At 48.1% G+C, this 15119-nt stretch overlaps 2 protein-coding genes across 6 annotated transcripts in view; one reads left to right on the top strand and one right to left on the bottom strand.

The window, feature by feature from the left end:
* Positions 1–12927, top strand: part of Rusc2 (RUN and SH3 domain containing 2) — a 58270-nt gene extending 45343 nt beyond the window's left edge. For 3 of the 4 annotated variants that reach the window (XM_046457323.2, XM_058578045.1, XM_046457324.2), the window contains exons 3-12: positions 6060–6701; positions 6910–7095; positions 7268–7408; positions 9280–9356; positions 9551–9725; positions 9816–9921; positions 10581–10627; positions 11050–11881; positions 11974–12111; positions 12196–12927. In XM_046457323.2, coding sequence (XP_046313279.1) covers positions 6060–6701; positions 6910–7095; positions 7268–7408; positions 9280–9356; positions 9551–9725; positions 9816–9921; positions 10581–10627; positions 11050–11881; positions 11974–12111; positions 12196–12397 — 2546 coding nt within the window. In that variant the 3' untranslated portion in view covers positions 12398–12927. The remainder of the gene's footprint in view (positions 1–6059; positions 6702–6909; positions 7096–7267; positions 7409–9279; positions 9357–9550; positions 9726–9815; positions 9922–10580; positions 10628–11049; positions 11882–11973; positions 12112–12195) is intronic. The other variant, XM_046457325.2, reaches the window with a different exon arrangement.
* Positions 12896–14912, bottom strand: Cimip2b (ciliary microtubule inner protein 2B). 2 transcript variants are annotated; one of them, XM_046457326.2, is made up of 6 exons: positions 14789–14912; positions 14200–14423; positions 13896–14113; positions 13649–13700; positions 13377–13574; positions 12896–13120 (listed from the first exon to the last, which is right to left on the bottom strand). In XM_046457326.2, exons 1-6 carry the CDS (start codon positions 14848–14850, stop codon positions 13032–13034), a joined length of 843 nt encoding a protein of 280 aa, XP_046313282.1. In that variant the 5' UTR covers positions 14851–14912; the 3' UTR covers positions 12896–13031. The 2 variants fall into 2 exon arrangements, with proteins under 2 accessions (XP_046313282.1, XP_058434029.1); XM_058578046.1 differs by having other exon boundaries at positions 14200–14390; positions 14789–14905.
* Positions 14913–15119: the final 207 nt, after the last annotated feature.

Here is a 15119-nt window from a genome sequence, read left to right as displayed (position 1 = left end):
TCCAGTTCAGGGCAATGTCCTTCTGCCCTGGGGTGGGGGCAGCAGGGATGGGGAGCAGAGGGAAGAAAAGAGAAGCTTAAAAAATACACTGGAGGGCTGGGATATAGCTCAGTTTGTAGAGTGCTTGCCTCGCATGCACAAGGCCCTGGGTTCAATCCCCAGCACCACCAAAAAAGAAAAAGAAAAGGCCTTTATAACAAATTTGAATTAAAAAGTTAAAAAATTAAAAAAAAAAACCACACTGAAGAGATGGAATCTACAGGACTTAGATACTGATGTATTAGGAAACAAAATATTCATAAGATTGTGATTCTCAACCCAGATGACTGGAAAGATGATGAAACCCTGAATAGGGATTAGAAACAGAAGTAGATTTTTTTAAAAAAAATATTTTTTCTTAAGTTTTAGGTGGACACAATATCTTTATTTTACATTTATGTGGTGCTGAGGATCAAACCCAGTGCCTCATGCATGCTAGGTGAGCACTCTACCACTGAGCCACACCCCAGCCCAGAAACAGAAGTAGAATTATTAAAAAAAAAAAAAAAGGACAAAGGAGTTGTTCAATTTTGGATATTTAGGAATTTGCAGTGCTTAAGAGACAACCAAAGGCTGTGTCCAACAGGAAAACCGCACTGGATAGCAGTGGAGTCCATTCTTTATCAATTATTAGAGCTACTCTAAGAACTTGAAATTTAAACTAGGGACCAGGGCACGCACCTGTAGTCCCAGCCACTTGGTACATTTATGCAGGAAAGTTGCTTGAGCCCAGGAGTTAGGCAATATAGTGAGACCCTGTCTCTAAAAGTAAAAATTAAAAAAGAGAAAGAACCTGTGACCTAGCCTCCCTAGGCCAGCCTTTTCCCTATTCATTTTATTGTATTTTAAGTATTATTATTTTATATCAGCCTTTGTGTTAAGGTGGTGCTGGTGACAGAAATAATGAGAAGGACAATCTGCCCTCAAGGAAATCCAACTAAGGAAGGAAACAGATCATTCAAATGCAAAGATGGCAGTATATGCTGCTGGTCAGAGAGAGGGATATCTAAATCAGAATGGAATGTCAGGGGAGGATGGCTAGCACAGTTTACATTTGAGCCCAATCTAGAAAAATGATGAGCATTAGGTTTTGTGGAGACTTTTAAGAATGTTCTGGGCTCATGGAATAGTCTATACAAAACCACGAAGGCACAGAATAGCTTGATGTGTCCCAGGAATGCAACTATAGTAGTAATTCAGTATAGCCATTGTAGGATGGGAATGGAAGCACTAAAGGATTTTAATCAGGGAAGTAGCTTTGTTGCTGCTCTTAATGTTTGTTGTTGTTTGCTTAGATCCATAGTCTAATTTTAAAGTTCACTGGTGGTTTGGATGGGTGATGGACTGAAAGGGTGTCTCCATGGAAATCAGGAGAGACCACCATATAGATTGGAAAGTTTGTGGAATAAAAATAGTTGAAGCTATGTGAGTAGATAAGAGCATCCAGGAAGAATGTGTGGAGTTACAAAGCCAACAAGGATAAAGGTCTGGGGACACTATGATTTCAGGGTGAATAGAGCAACCTTCAAAAGAGATTGATATTGGGCTGGGGATATAACTCAGTTGGTAGAGTGCTTGCCTCACATGTACAAGGCCCTGGGTTCAATTCCCCAGCACCCCCTCCCCCCCCAAAAAAAAAAAAAAGATTGAGGTGAAGCCAGGTGTGGTGGTACACGCCTATAAACCCAGTGATTCAGGAGTCAGAGGCAGGAGGATTGCAAGTTTGAAGCCAGTCTCAGCAATGTAGCCAGACCCCCAGACCCTCAAGAACTTAGTAAGACCCTATAACAAAATTAAAAATAAATAAATAGAAAGTTCTAGAGGTCTAGTTCAGTGGTAGAGGACCCTGGGTTCAATCCCTAGTGCTGGAAGGGTGGGGCTGACTTAAGATGACTTTGCCAGAAAATAGAAGAAAACCTATAAGAGAGTGAAAAAGAAAAATCACCGCAAGATAATGCAGACAGATCTTGAGAGCAACTGTAGGAGTACTGAGGGCAGAAGCCAGATCTCAGAGAGCTTGGAAGGAGAGGGGGGAATACAAAGGGAACAAGTTCTCCCACAGCCGCACTGCAGCCTTAGGTTGGGTCTTTTGGCTTCTCAAAGGAAAGGGGTTAAAAGTATTGGGCTGGGAGTGTGGCTCAGTGGTAGAGCAGCTGCCTAGCATGCGTGAGGCCCTGGGTTTGATCCCCAGCACTACAAAAAAAAAAAGAAGAGTGTTTTCAAAAAAGTCACCTGTGCTGTTGGGGATCTCAGCCCATCAGAAGACTGCACATACCCAAACATAAACAACTGCCCTGGGGCAGAGTTGACAAGGAGGTCTGTAGGGAAGAGGCAGGTTCGGGGATTGGCTAGAGAGAGCAATTTGGAACCCACTTCTTCCTAGACTACAATGTCTGGGGGTGTATCTAATGAGATGCTGTGGCTGGCATTCCATGAGCATGAAAAGTCTGGTCGGAGAAAAGAGAGGCATTCAGAATTTGTTTCTATCAGTGAGATTTGGTTCTCTTCTATAAGTCTCCAGTAAGTGGGCTGAGGTCGTGTCTCAGAGGGAGAGCGCTCACTTAGCATGGGTGAGGCACTGGATTCGATCCTCAGCACCACATAAATATAAAATAAAGGTATTGTGTCCACCTACAACTAAAATATAAATTTTTTTTAAAGTCTCTAGTAACCTACCACAGGGCTTTTATCCTGACTTGATACACACAATTGTAGTTGGACACCATACCTTTATTATTTATTTATTTATTTATAAATATTTATTTTTTTAGTTGTAGATGGACACAATACCTTTTTTTGTTGTTGTTTATTTGTTTTTATGTGGTGCTGAGAATCGTCTAGCATGTGTGAGGCACTGGGTTTGATCCTTAGCAAAAATAAATAAAATAAAGGCATTCAGTCCATCTACAACTACAAAATATATAATTTTTTTCAAAGTTAAAATCATAGATTAATTCATAGATTCCAGTGGGAAGAGCTGATAGTTTCCCCACATTTCTGACCCAATGAGTGCTTACTGGTGTTCCATGGAGTTCTGGGCACTACATTTTAAGAAGAAACTGGAAGACTTGGGCTGTTCACCCAGAGAACAACAAACTCAAGTGAATATAGCCTCTGTCACCAATTTTCTTAAGGACTATCACATAGAAAAGTGATAAAACCTGCTCTCTGTATTCCCTGAGAGAAATGAGACACATTCCCCAGAGTGGGCCTCCTTATCTGATTCTCCTGCCCCAATTCACACCCTGGGACATTATAAGGAGGCTTTTTAAAGAGTAGGAATAAATAGTTAATTCAGACATACTCTGTGTAGGTGGTACAATAAAGCTGTGGTTGAGAGGACCTAATCTGATAGTCAGCATCAGCTCAGCCTTGAAATGTGATTAAGTAGAAAGAAGGATGATGTTCCCAATGGAGATACCAGTGTGCTTAAAAATGGGGATGGAGTTGGGCATGGAAGGGCAGGTTTGTAATCCGGCTACTTGCCAGTATGAGGCAAGAGGATCACAAATTGCAGGCTGCCCTGAGCAATTTAGACCCTGTTTCAAAATTTTTTTTTTTCAATTTTTTTCAAGGACTGGGAGCATAGTTATTTGTAGAGCACTTGTTTAGCATGTGACAGTCCCTTGGTTCAATTCCCAGTGCCAAAAAAGAAGGGAAGGAAGTGTGGAGGGAGAGAAAAAGAAAGGAAAGAAGGAAATGGGGATGGGTAGGGAGAACAGAGTTAAGGACGGTAAGTTAAAGTCCTAGGGAAGAGCAGCCTGATTTATGCCATGTGCAGGCACCTACTCACCTGAGAACATTTGACTTTATTCTGTGGTCACTAGAAACCACAGGAGATAAAATAAGGTAAATTATTTCAGAAGGCTAGCTGATTTATGTATAGTGATTGTGAATGCAGTGAAACTGGCATGAATCAAAACTGGGGATTCATTCAACTATTCAGTACCTACTATGTACCAGGCCCTATGTTGGGCCCTGGGGATACAGCAAAGAACAGTATAATCCCTACTTTTCTGGGGCTTTTACAAAAAGTAATAGGCAATAAATACACAAAAATAATTTCTGATGATATTAAAATGCTAAAAAGAAGAAGAAACAGGGTGATGAGACAAGAGTGACCTGCCAGAGGGGTGAGGGTGGTCAGAGAAGGTCTTACTGGGAGGAGTGATATTAGAGTTGATGTCTGAGTAGTGAGATTTAGAAAGAAAGAAGTCACGGTCTCTGGTGCAAAAGGCAACAAGGTGTTAATGAAATTAGTTTGTAAGGACAGAAGGAAAGTGTGGCTAGAACAAAGTAAGCAAGGAAGAATGACACTAGGGACGGTGGGAGGATATAGTTTGAAAATGTCCCCAGGGCATGTTTCTGAAACACCTCCCTAATGGGGCTGTGGTTCCCATCCATCATGACTCACTGATGTAAAAGAGATGAGGTGTAGGAAAACCAGGCTGACTTCACATTGTGAGTAGTGTAATGTGGTGGAGAGAACTTAGACCCCAAAGTCAGAATCTGGCCTAGACAGAATTCTGGCTATGAACTTGAGCAAATGACTTAATGTCTCTAAAGTTTAAAATGCTGACTGTCAAGTAAGAATATAGTCCTGTAATAGAGTTTTGAGCCACTCTTTCAGTGAGCCACACCCAGGGTTTTTGCAAATGTTTGTGGCGCCACCTTGTGTTCATTCACAGGTCCACCGCATGTTCTGTGTTTTCTTAGGCATGTAGTATATACACAAACACGGTCCTGGGGTTCTGTGTTTAGTTCTGAACCCCATGAAGTCTTCTGACCTGAAGACTGACTGAAAGAACAAGACATCAACATGCTTGTGCAGAGGGAACAGATGTGGATTCTGAGGTTCCAGTGCCAGGGTCATGGAAGATTAGCAGTGGGGGTAGAAGGATAACAGGAAGGCTGGTTTGGGCTGCTACAAGTAAAGAAGTATTTTTCAGGGTGTGGTGGTATACACCTATAATCCCAGCTGCTTAGAAGGTTGAGGCAGGAGGATTGCAAGTTCAAGGCCAGCCTTGGCAACTGATCGAGACCCTGTCTTGCTAACAGTTGGGGATGCAGCTCAGTAGTAGAGTGTTTATTTGCCTAGCACATGACAGGCTCTTGGTTCAATCCCCAGTACTAAAAAAAATGGTGATTTGCTCAAGAATGAAACATGCTGATATGAGTGGAGACAGGATGATGAATGAGTCAATAACATGACAAAGTATTGTCAATAACAAAGTTATTGTCAAAGTGAATAACATGACACTGAGAATCTGTGACTCTAACTCTTAAGAGTTTAGGCCTTAGAAACAAAGAAAACGATGTTTCTGTGGGGCATGGCACACCTGTAATCCCAATAATCCCAATAATTTGGGAGACTGAGGCAGTAGGATCTCAAGTTTGAGGCCAGCCTCAGCAAGTTAGCATGGTCCTTAGGAACTTAGTGAGACCCTGTGTCAAAATTTAAAAAGTAAAAAGGTCTGGGGCTATGGCTTATTGGTAAAGCACTCCTGGGCCAGGACCAAAAAAAGAAAAAAAAATGGTGTTTCTGCCAGTAACAAAAATGGAAGAAAGTATCAGGGAAGCTGTTTTAAAGTAGCAAATTTTTAGTGAAATTAGTGAAAGAGCCCTACATCAGAAGAATCTAAAGATCAAAAAGGAAGTCAAGGTTAATGCTGTGGGCTCGTGAGTCATTTATATGAAAGTCTGAACTTAAGCTATTCTATGCAAGAGAGAAAGTGTGAAGTGAGATATAAGAATTGTGTCTTAAGGTACATGTACCTTTGAAGTGAAGAAAATGAAGAAGGATTGAACAGCAAAGAGATATAAACAGACCAGTATCATAAAAACATAGGAAACATGTTACAGAAGGAACAGTGTCCCTCCCATGACTCCTGCCCTATTCAGTTCGAACAACCTAGGTCCTGCCCCTCTTTCCCAGGGGGCATCATCTACTGTCTCTGCTTCTGTGTTTTCTTCATGGTGGGTTTCAGTGTCTGATTCCTTCTCCATACCTGTTGCTACAGGGGGTGGTGCTGAGAGCCGACCAGTCCTTCGCTACAGCAAGGAGCAGAGGCCAACCACGCTGCCTATCCAGCCCTTCGTGTTCCAGCACCACTTCCCCAAGCAGCTGGCCAAGGCCCGGGCTCTCCACAGCCTTTCCCAGCTCTACAGCCTCTCTGGCTGCAGCCGTGCACAGCAGCCTGCCCCACTGGCTGTCCCCACTGCTCCAGGCCCAGCCCCAGCTCCCTCAGGGGAGCCACAGGTGTCCACACCCCGAAACGCTGGCAGAGGTGCCAGGAAAGCTGGGCCTGAGCCAGAGACCTTACGGCCATCACCCCTGGGCAGCTACTCCCCCATCCGGAGTGCTGGCCCCTTTGGGCCCAGCACTGACTCTTCTGCCTCTACTTCGTGCTCCCCTCCTCCAGAGCAGGCCACAGCCACAGAAAGCCTGCCCCCATGGAACCACTCCTGTCTTCCTACCGTCCGGCCTGCCACCTCCCAGCAGCCACAGAAGGAGGATCAGAAGATACTGACCTTGGCTGAATACCGACTCCATGGAACAGGAAGCTTGCCACCTCTGGGCTCCTGGAGATCTGGCTTCAGCCGGGCAGAAAGCCTGACCCGAGGAGGTGGTGAGGGCAGCATGGCCTCCAGACCCAGTAATGGTATGGACTTCATCCCCAGCCCAAGCAATTCTACCTCTCCTTTGAATGGTTTCTTATATTCTAGCCTGGGGTCAGGGGTTGAAATATTTGCATCTCCTTCCCCAGCGCCCTAACCCTGAGGCTTTAGTGGGCCCACTGGTTGGACATGAAATGCTGTCTCCTTTTAACTCTTGCTTATCTGTTTCTTCTGCTGATCTTCTGCTTCCAGCCAACCACCTTTCCCCTCAAGCCCTCAAGTGGCGGGAATACAGGCGGAAGAACCCACTAGGGCCACCTGGTTTGTCAGGGAGCCTAGACCGAAGGCCACAGGAAGCTCGGCTGGCCCGCAGGAACCCCATCTTTGAGTTCCCTGGTTCCTTCAGTGCTGCTAGCCATCTGAATTGCCGACTAAATGGTGTGTGGGCAAGGTCCCCAATGCACCCATGGCAGGCTCTGCCACAGCTGGGAAGGGCTGGAAAAGGGATCAGTTCCATAGGAATGTGTCTCAGAGAGGGTCTAAGATAGTGAACTGAGCTGGAACTCTTGGAAAGAGAGTTGTTTGGGATTGATTTTTCTCTTATTTACAGGTCAGGTAGTGAAGCCGTTAACACTGACCTGCCCTGACTTGCAAGACCCCTTTTCCTTGACTGAGAAGCCTCCAGCTGAGTTTTGTCTGTCCCCAGATGGCAACTCAGAAGCCATTTCCATCGACCTCCTTCAGAAGAAAGGTAAATACAATCCCCAGCTCAGGCCAGGGATTCTGCTGCCACTATCTATGTACGTCTGTTGCCCTACTATCTAGGCCTCCAGAATATCTCCCTGTCTTAAAAGTCAAAGTGCTGAGAAGGACCTGGAGAGCACTGGAGCAAGAGGTAGAGGTTCATGTACTGTGAGTGAGCAAGTGTCATTTGCAAATGCTTAGGCACCAGACCTCAGCCCCTACCCTCACTGAGCCACATATAGTGAGGGATGGGTGGTGGGAGCATGGGGGAATGGAGGAACTTTGGACTGGGCAAAGGGGAGGGTGGGGATGGGGCATGAGGATAGGAAAGATGGTGGAATGAGATGGACATCATTACTCTAGGTACATGTATGATTGAATGAATGGTATGACTCTATATCATGTACAACCGGAGAAATGAAAAGTTGTGCATCATTTGTGTACAGTGAATCGAAATGCATTCTGCTGTCATGTAAAACTAATTAGAATAAATTTTTTTTAAAAATATTTTTTAAAAGTATAATGAGGAAGATCACTGTGTAATAAGTGCCTACGTGCTGTAGTGAGCATACTGAAGGGACAAGAGGACCTGGCAGCTTCTAGAAGCATGTTGGTGATATCTGATTAGATGAGGACTGACAGGAACCTCCCTATTTGGCAAATAAGTGACCACTGAATTAAAAGAGCAGTTTCAGGGAGATGGTGGGGAAATAATTGAGTATAATTGCAGGCTAAAGGGTAGAAGCCTGGAAGGAGGAAAAGATGAAGCTAAAGTTTCTTGCCCAAGTTCCTTGGGCAGGTGAGATCCAAAGCTTAGGGAGAAGAAAGAACTGGGCAAGAAGAGGAACAGCCACTGCCTCCAAGATAAGGGGGAGGGAAGGAGGAGGCATAAACCTGATATACTGTTTTTTGTAGGGTTTGGGTTTTTTGTTTGGTTGGTTGCTTAGTTTCATTTTGTTTTGTACTGGGGATTTAACCCAGGGTTGCTTTACCACTGAGTCACAACCTCAGCCCTTTTCATTTTTTGTTTTGAGATGGGTCTCATTAAGTTGCTTAAGGCCTCACTAAGTTGCTGAGGCTGGCCTCAAACTTGTGAACCTCCTGCCTCAGCCTTCCGAGCTGCTGGGATTACAGTGTACGTCACTATGCCCAGCAAATCCAATATAAGTTTTGGAGGGAGAGGGAAGTTAAAGGAATTCATAACCAGTGGCTTCTGTTCTCTGTGTGAAGTAGATCCAAGGGCTTGAAGTGCAGTAAACATTTGACACAACAGCTTAAGGATTTAGCAGAGGGTGCTAACTAGGCAAATACCAAAGAAGTGCCTTTGTTTGGCACCAACATAAGGGACCTGAATTTTCTCCATCCTCAGTCAGTGGCCTGTTTTCTCAGAGCAGATATTGATAGTAGAATTGATCCAGGATCAGAAAGGCTGGGAAGTGAGAAGGTTTAGGGTCTTGACAGAGGTGGCACTGAGTTGGGCCCAGGCTGGGAGGTAAAAAAAATGAGGGGCTGGGCATGGTGGGCACACCTATAATCCCAGCAACTTGGAAAGGCAAGGCAAGGCAAGAGGATTGCAAGTTTGAGGCTAGACTCCACAATCAGTAAGACCCCATCGCCAAATTTAACATTTAAAAAAAGGGATGGGGATGTGACACAGTAGTGGAGCACTCATAGGCTCAATTTCTCAGTACCAGAGTGGGACAGGGAGTACAGGAGGGGCCTGAACATGCACAAACAGAAAAAGGCAAGGACTGGGTGTCTCCGTGAGACCCAGGGACACTGCGAGTAAGTGTGGGAGCGCTGCCCCTTCCACACCGAAGTTCATTCCAACTGGATTGACTAAGAATTGGTTCAAGGACTTGTCAAATTCTCTTGCAGGACTGGTAAAAGCTGTTAACACAGCTGTGGACCTCATTGTGGCCCATTTTGGCACAAGCCGGGATCCTGGGGTAAAGGTAGGCAAGAAAATCTGTAGACATTCACCCTGTATGCTGCTTTCTTGCTTTCTTCCCTTGCTTTCTTGCATTTAGAGCCCAGAGTTGGAACTCGGGGATGGGGATGGCAAGAGGAGAAGGAACCCTGAGGGCTGACTTAGAGAACCAAGGTCAGACTTCACATGATTTCCTGAACTTCCCTACTGCATCTGCAGGCAAAGCTGGGAAATAGTTCAGTGAGCCCCAATGTAGGCCATCTGGTTCTGAAGTACTTGTGCCCTGCGGTCCGGGCTATTCTAGAAGATGGGCTCAAGTCCTTTGTATTAGATGTCATCATCGGGCAGCGTAAGAACATGCCGTGGAGTGTAGTTGAGGCTTCTACACAGCTAGGTAAGTTTTGGGTGGAAATATTGGAACCCCATACTGAATTTAAGGCCACAGAAGTCAGTTGTGTAACCTCCAACTCTGCCTTCCTCCCAGGCCCATCCACCAAGGTCCTGCATGGCCTCTACAACAAAGTCAGCCAGTTCCCAGAGCTCACCAGTCATACAATGCGCTTCAATGCCTTCATTCTTGGCCTGCTCAAGTGAGTGTGGAACAGCAGGCTCTTCTCTACAGCCAGCCCTGTCGGGCTCTGCCTCCTCTCAAGAACCAGCTCCCTCAACTGAGATAGAAGGAGTAGATCTGTGCCAGGGCCTAGGCTTCCTTTCTTCCCAGCTGGCTACAGCCTCTCAGTAGGCACTGCTTTCCCTTTACACCCACAACCCTCTGATACTGATCACCAACATGGCCTCCTGCTTTTACAAATCCATATTGTGGCTTATTTGGAAATTAATTGGCTTCGGTTTCTCTGGATCTTGTGATCCCTGATCCATTCAGTTCCAGCTCTGCTTCCAAATTCTTCTTGAACTGTAGGGCCACCTTAGAACCCATGCAGTAGTAGTATCCTTTCTTAGGTATGGGCCCAGATCACTCCCTTTGGCTACCTGTCCTCTCACTTAGTAGCCACGCTGACTTCTTGGGTCTTGTGCAGGCTTCTAGGGGAAGTGACTCACTTGTAAACTACATGTCTACCCCATTCCTCATGTCCCCACTGACTTTCCAGAATTAGGTAGTATTCAGGCCATAGAAAAAGATTTCACCTATATTTGCTGTCTGTATCTGACCCCTGTACTGTGTACTTTGTACCTTATTATCTGGCTCTATCCACACAAGACTCAATTTTTTTCACCTGTCTCCCTACAGCATCCGGTCCCTGGAGTTCTGGTTTAATCACCTCTATAACCATGAAGGTAAAGTCCAGAATCTGCTATGTCTCTCAAAGTCAATACAGGCAAGACCTCAGAGACTCAAAAAGAGGGAGAAATTACTGTATTTTCAGGTGCTGGAGGTGGGGGCGGATTGGGTACACGCAGACCACACAAGCCTCTTCCTCAGAGCTTTGGGCATCAACCCAAGTCCTCTCCTGGTTTCTACTTGACTTAGACCCTTGCAGGCAACAGGAGACTCAGGCGGTCTGGAAGTTAGAATGACCAGAAACTCCTCTCTTTCAGATTCAAAAGCTGTCACTTCAGGTAGTGGAGTTTGTACACTGCACCGCTGCTGGGGGCCTGGTGTGCACCGTAACAGCACACTGCTGGGCAGCAGCATGTAGTGGCTCCACCTCAGTGTCCCACTCAGGTCAGGCTCTGCTCATTCCCTCTCTTTCCCTTAGATATCATCCAGACCCACTACCATCCCTGGGGCTTCCTGAGTGCAGCTCACACCGTGTGCCCTGGCCTCTTTGAGGAGCTGCTGCTACTGCTGCAGCCCCTGGCCCTGCTGCCCTTCAACCTCGACTTGCTTTTCCAACATCGGCTGCTGCAAAGTGGGCAACAGCAGCGGCAGCACAAGGAACTGCTGCGGGTGTCTCAGGACCTGCTACTATCTGCCCACTCAACGCTGCAGTTGGCCCGGGCCCGTGGCCAGGAGGGCCCTGGAGACATGGACAGGGTAGCCCATGGGGAGCGAGTGAAGGGTGTGGGTGCTCCAGAAGGAGGAGAAGAGAACGAGGAAGAGGAGACAGAAGAGGTGGCAGAGACATCTGGGGGCTCAGGCCATGGCAGGTGGGCCCGAGGTGGACAGGCTGGCTGGTGGTACCAGCTCATGCAAAGCTCCCAGGTCTACATTGATGGCTCCACTGAGGGTTCTAGGTTCCCTCGAGGTAGCAGCAATAGCAACAGTGGCAGCAGCAGTGAAAAAAAGAAAGGGGCAGGAAGTGGGGGGCCTCCCCACGCTCCACCCCCCCGAGAGGGAGTAGTGGAAGGGGCTGAGGCCTGCCCTGCCCCTGAGGAGGCCCTTGGCCGGGAGAGGGGCTGGCCCTTCTGGATGGGAAGCCCCCCAGACTCTGTGCTCGCTGAGCTGAGACGCAGTCGGGAGAGGGAGGGGCCCACTGCCCCACCAGCAGAAAATGAGGAAGGGACCTCAGAGCCTTCTCCTGGGGGCATCAAGTGGGGACACCTCTTTGGTTCCCGAAAAGTTCAGCGGGAAGCCCGGCCCACAAACAGGTGAGATCCTCCCCATAGTATGGATGTGGAGTAGGGAAGCCTGACCTAAGCCAGGGCATGGACAGAGACAGAGCCTGGCTGCTCTCCCCTAGGCTGCCCTCGGACTGGCTGAGCCTGGACAAGTCCATGTTCCAACGAGTGGCACAGACTATGGGTGCCCGCCGCGAGACAGAGCCCAAGGAAAGCCTGCAGGAGCCACACTCTCCAGCCCTGCCCTCCAAGCCCCCCTGGTAAGCTAGGAGAAATGGAAGGATTGGGGAGCTGGGTTTGACTATCAGTGGGGTTTTTCTGACCTCCTTTTGTTATTTCTCCAGCGAGGTGCAGGCTCTGTGCCACCATCTGGCCACAGGCCCAGGACAGCTGAGCTTCCGCAAGGGAGATATCCTGCGGGTGCTGGGGCCAGCTGGAGGAGACTGGCTGCGCTGCAGCCGTGGCCCTGACACTGGCCTGGTGCCTCTGGCCTACGTGACGTTGACCCCGACTCCAAGTCCAACCCCTGGAAGCAGCCAAAACTGAGGCCCTGTGCATGCTGGTGGCCTCAGGGACCCTCATCAACCCCAGACTCAGAGCCCAAGAGCCCTGCCCAAGCCCTCTGACTTGGCTACAGAAAGTAGACTGAGAGCTGGGGGCCACATATCCCTGTGCTGGCACCTGCTCCCTGTGCTCAGTATTAATTACTTCCCTTTAACTGTCCCAGTGACCTCGCCCACACCTCTACCCAGGAAAGGAGGGAAGGGGTGCAGCACTGGGCTGCCAGGATTCCCCTGGCCCATCTGGGCCAACCCTTCCGGGGGTCTACATAGACAAAGCAAGTACCTGTGGCAGGAGATGACCTAGAAGGCCATCTGTAGGGTTCCCTAGGCAAGGTGGTAATAAGAATATGTAACAGTATTGGGGCCAGATCCCTAAGCCCCCTCAAGCTGTAAATAGGCTGTGACCAGTGCCTGGTCGTCAGAAGAGGGAGGAAGAGCCCAAGCTTCTGTTTATGTATTTATTTATTTATTTATTACACCTATTAATAAAAAAGGTGCTCAGCCTCCAAACCATTTCCTTTGTGCTCCCACTCCCCCTCCCCTGCCCGCCAACTCTTTTCTTCCAAAAATATGGCCGGGATAGAAAGAAAGGAAGGGAGAACTTGAGATCCAGGTACCTAAGCCAGGAGCTGCTTTTGGGTGGTGCTGAGGCCCAGAGCATCATGAGTGAGATGCCCAAACGTATGGCCAAACTGGAACTTATACCCTGTGTGGCCAAGAGAGTCTGTCATATATAGCCAGTAGCCTGAAAGCCATTTAATTCTCAGCCAGTTGCCTAGACCACCCAAACTCTGGTCCTAACTCTGCCCTGTGAGCTACCTTAGTTTCCTTTTTTGTCTAATGATAAAGCTGAATCATATGATCCAAGATCCCCCCATTTGTTCTAATCTTCCAAGCCATGCCCCCTCCCATCCCACACATAAACATTCCAGTCCACGGTGCCTCCCTCAGGCTAGTCTCACCTGGCACATAGCCCCCATAGTGAGGTAGAAGACCTAGGTTCTGAAGGTAGGTCCTGGGAAGCGGGGGCAGAGTTTTAGAATCCTTCTGGGCCCTGCCCAGTGAGTTCTTCTGCCCAAATTCCTGCAGTGCCTGGTTGGTGAGCGCTGGAAAGCTGGAGCCAAAGAGGAAGCGGGCGCGGGGCACATAGCCAGTGAAGCCTGAGTGGATGGGGACACTGAGTTAGACATCCTGTGGGCCTCCCCATGCCTTTGGTCATTATCCACCTCCTTACCTGACATGAAGAACTTCTGAGGGTCTGTATCATCCATGGAGTAGGGGGAGGCCTTGCGAAGGAAATTGATAGAAGAAAAATAATGCTGTCAAGTTAAGCCCCTGTTCTCTTACACAAGCTCCCAGGAACATGGGCATTCAAGCCCTGACCCCTGTACCCACAGTCACACTACCCATGGTCAACTCCCCGGCCTGGACGCAAAGGAAAAGCACCCCACAACACTTCTCACCAGTCTTCTTGGTCTTACTTGTTGTTTCTCCCGCTTCAGCTCTGGCTTCTTCTCTGCCTCCAGCTCTAACTCTGACATTGGCTCTTGGTCTTTCTCCTTGTCTTTTTCCCTCTTGGCCTCCTTTGACAGTTTTTTACTCCCCTGCCCACCATGCCACTGAGTAAAACCATTCAGAGCCTCAGCCCAGACCTGGTTGCAGTTCTTAGCAAAGATGAACTGTGCCTGGGGTACAAAACCTGGTGTGCAGGGAACAAGGAAGATATGTTAGTACTGGGGACACATGCTATGGGATGGCAGCCCCTGTTCAGGCTGGTATACAAACCTGTGTACCCAGGGATCATGCTGGAGCTGAGCCTTTCATGCCCATGCCTGGGAGGGAGGCTGTTCCTGGGAAGCTCAGGAGATCTTGGAGGACGAATGGGAGGCAGAAGTGTGCGCTGGGTAGGGGGCCAGGCTAGGCCAGGGGGGCCTCGAAGTAGCTGACCAGTCAGCTGCCCGTAGGTCTGACCCATGCTGAACCGAAGTAGTGGGCAATGTCCAGTGTACCTGTAGCACAGGACCCACCCACTCACCTCCAGAATCCCCCTGCCTCACCATCCCCAGAGACAGAAGAACCCTCTAAAGCCTTGATATTTCTGTACTTGGCTGTACAGATATTTGGAGCAGGTGTTTCTAAGGCCTCTGCCTGGGCTTCCAGTCCTACTTCTCTGCTGTTCCCATGGAGAAGACAACATAGAACTTTGTGACAGACCCAGCTATTGCATCCTCTTGCTTTTCCTCCCTGCCCAGCACCATAGATACCTTGGATCTCTCAAACCAATACATCCACTTGACCCCAAGGGTTAGGTGATCCAACTCCTATATCTAAGTCCCAGAAGCCAGCAGAGGAGTACTCTGAATAGAAGTCTTACCCTGGGATATAATGAGGGTTCAGAGGACTGAGTCCTGGGATGAAGTTGCTGGACACAGCCATGGGAACCCAGGAAGTTCCTTTTGTTTCCCTTCCTGCTGAGCTTCTGTGTACTGTGTCCAAGGCTGTGGAGCCAGAGGAAGGAGGCGGAGCTGGAGGAGGAGGGGGTAGGGTAGCACTAATGTGATGACTAGTGGGAGCCAAGGCCAGCAGAGCCAGAGAATGGGCTCACCGGTGTCTGCCACAGGACAAGCCACCCAAGGCAAGGAAGAGGCTGAGAAGTCCAGTTTGTCCATTCCGAGAAAAAGGAAGCCTTGAGGTGGGAGGGCAAA

Source organism: Marmota monax, unplaced genomic scaffold, assembly GCF_021218885.2.
Source record: "Marmota monax isolate L192 unplaced genomic scaffold, Marmota_monax_Labrador192_F-V1.1 WCK01_AAM20220418_F8-fsc00069, whole genome shotgun sequence".
In the NCBI taxonomy this organism is placed as follows: Eukaryota; Metazoa; Chordata; class Mammalia; order Rodentia; family Sciuridae; genus Marmota; species Marmota monax.
The sequence above is the reverse complement of the archived record's forward strand: the minus strand, read 5'-3'. Positions and strand labels throughout refer to the sequence as shown.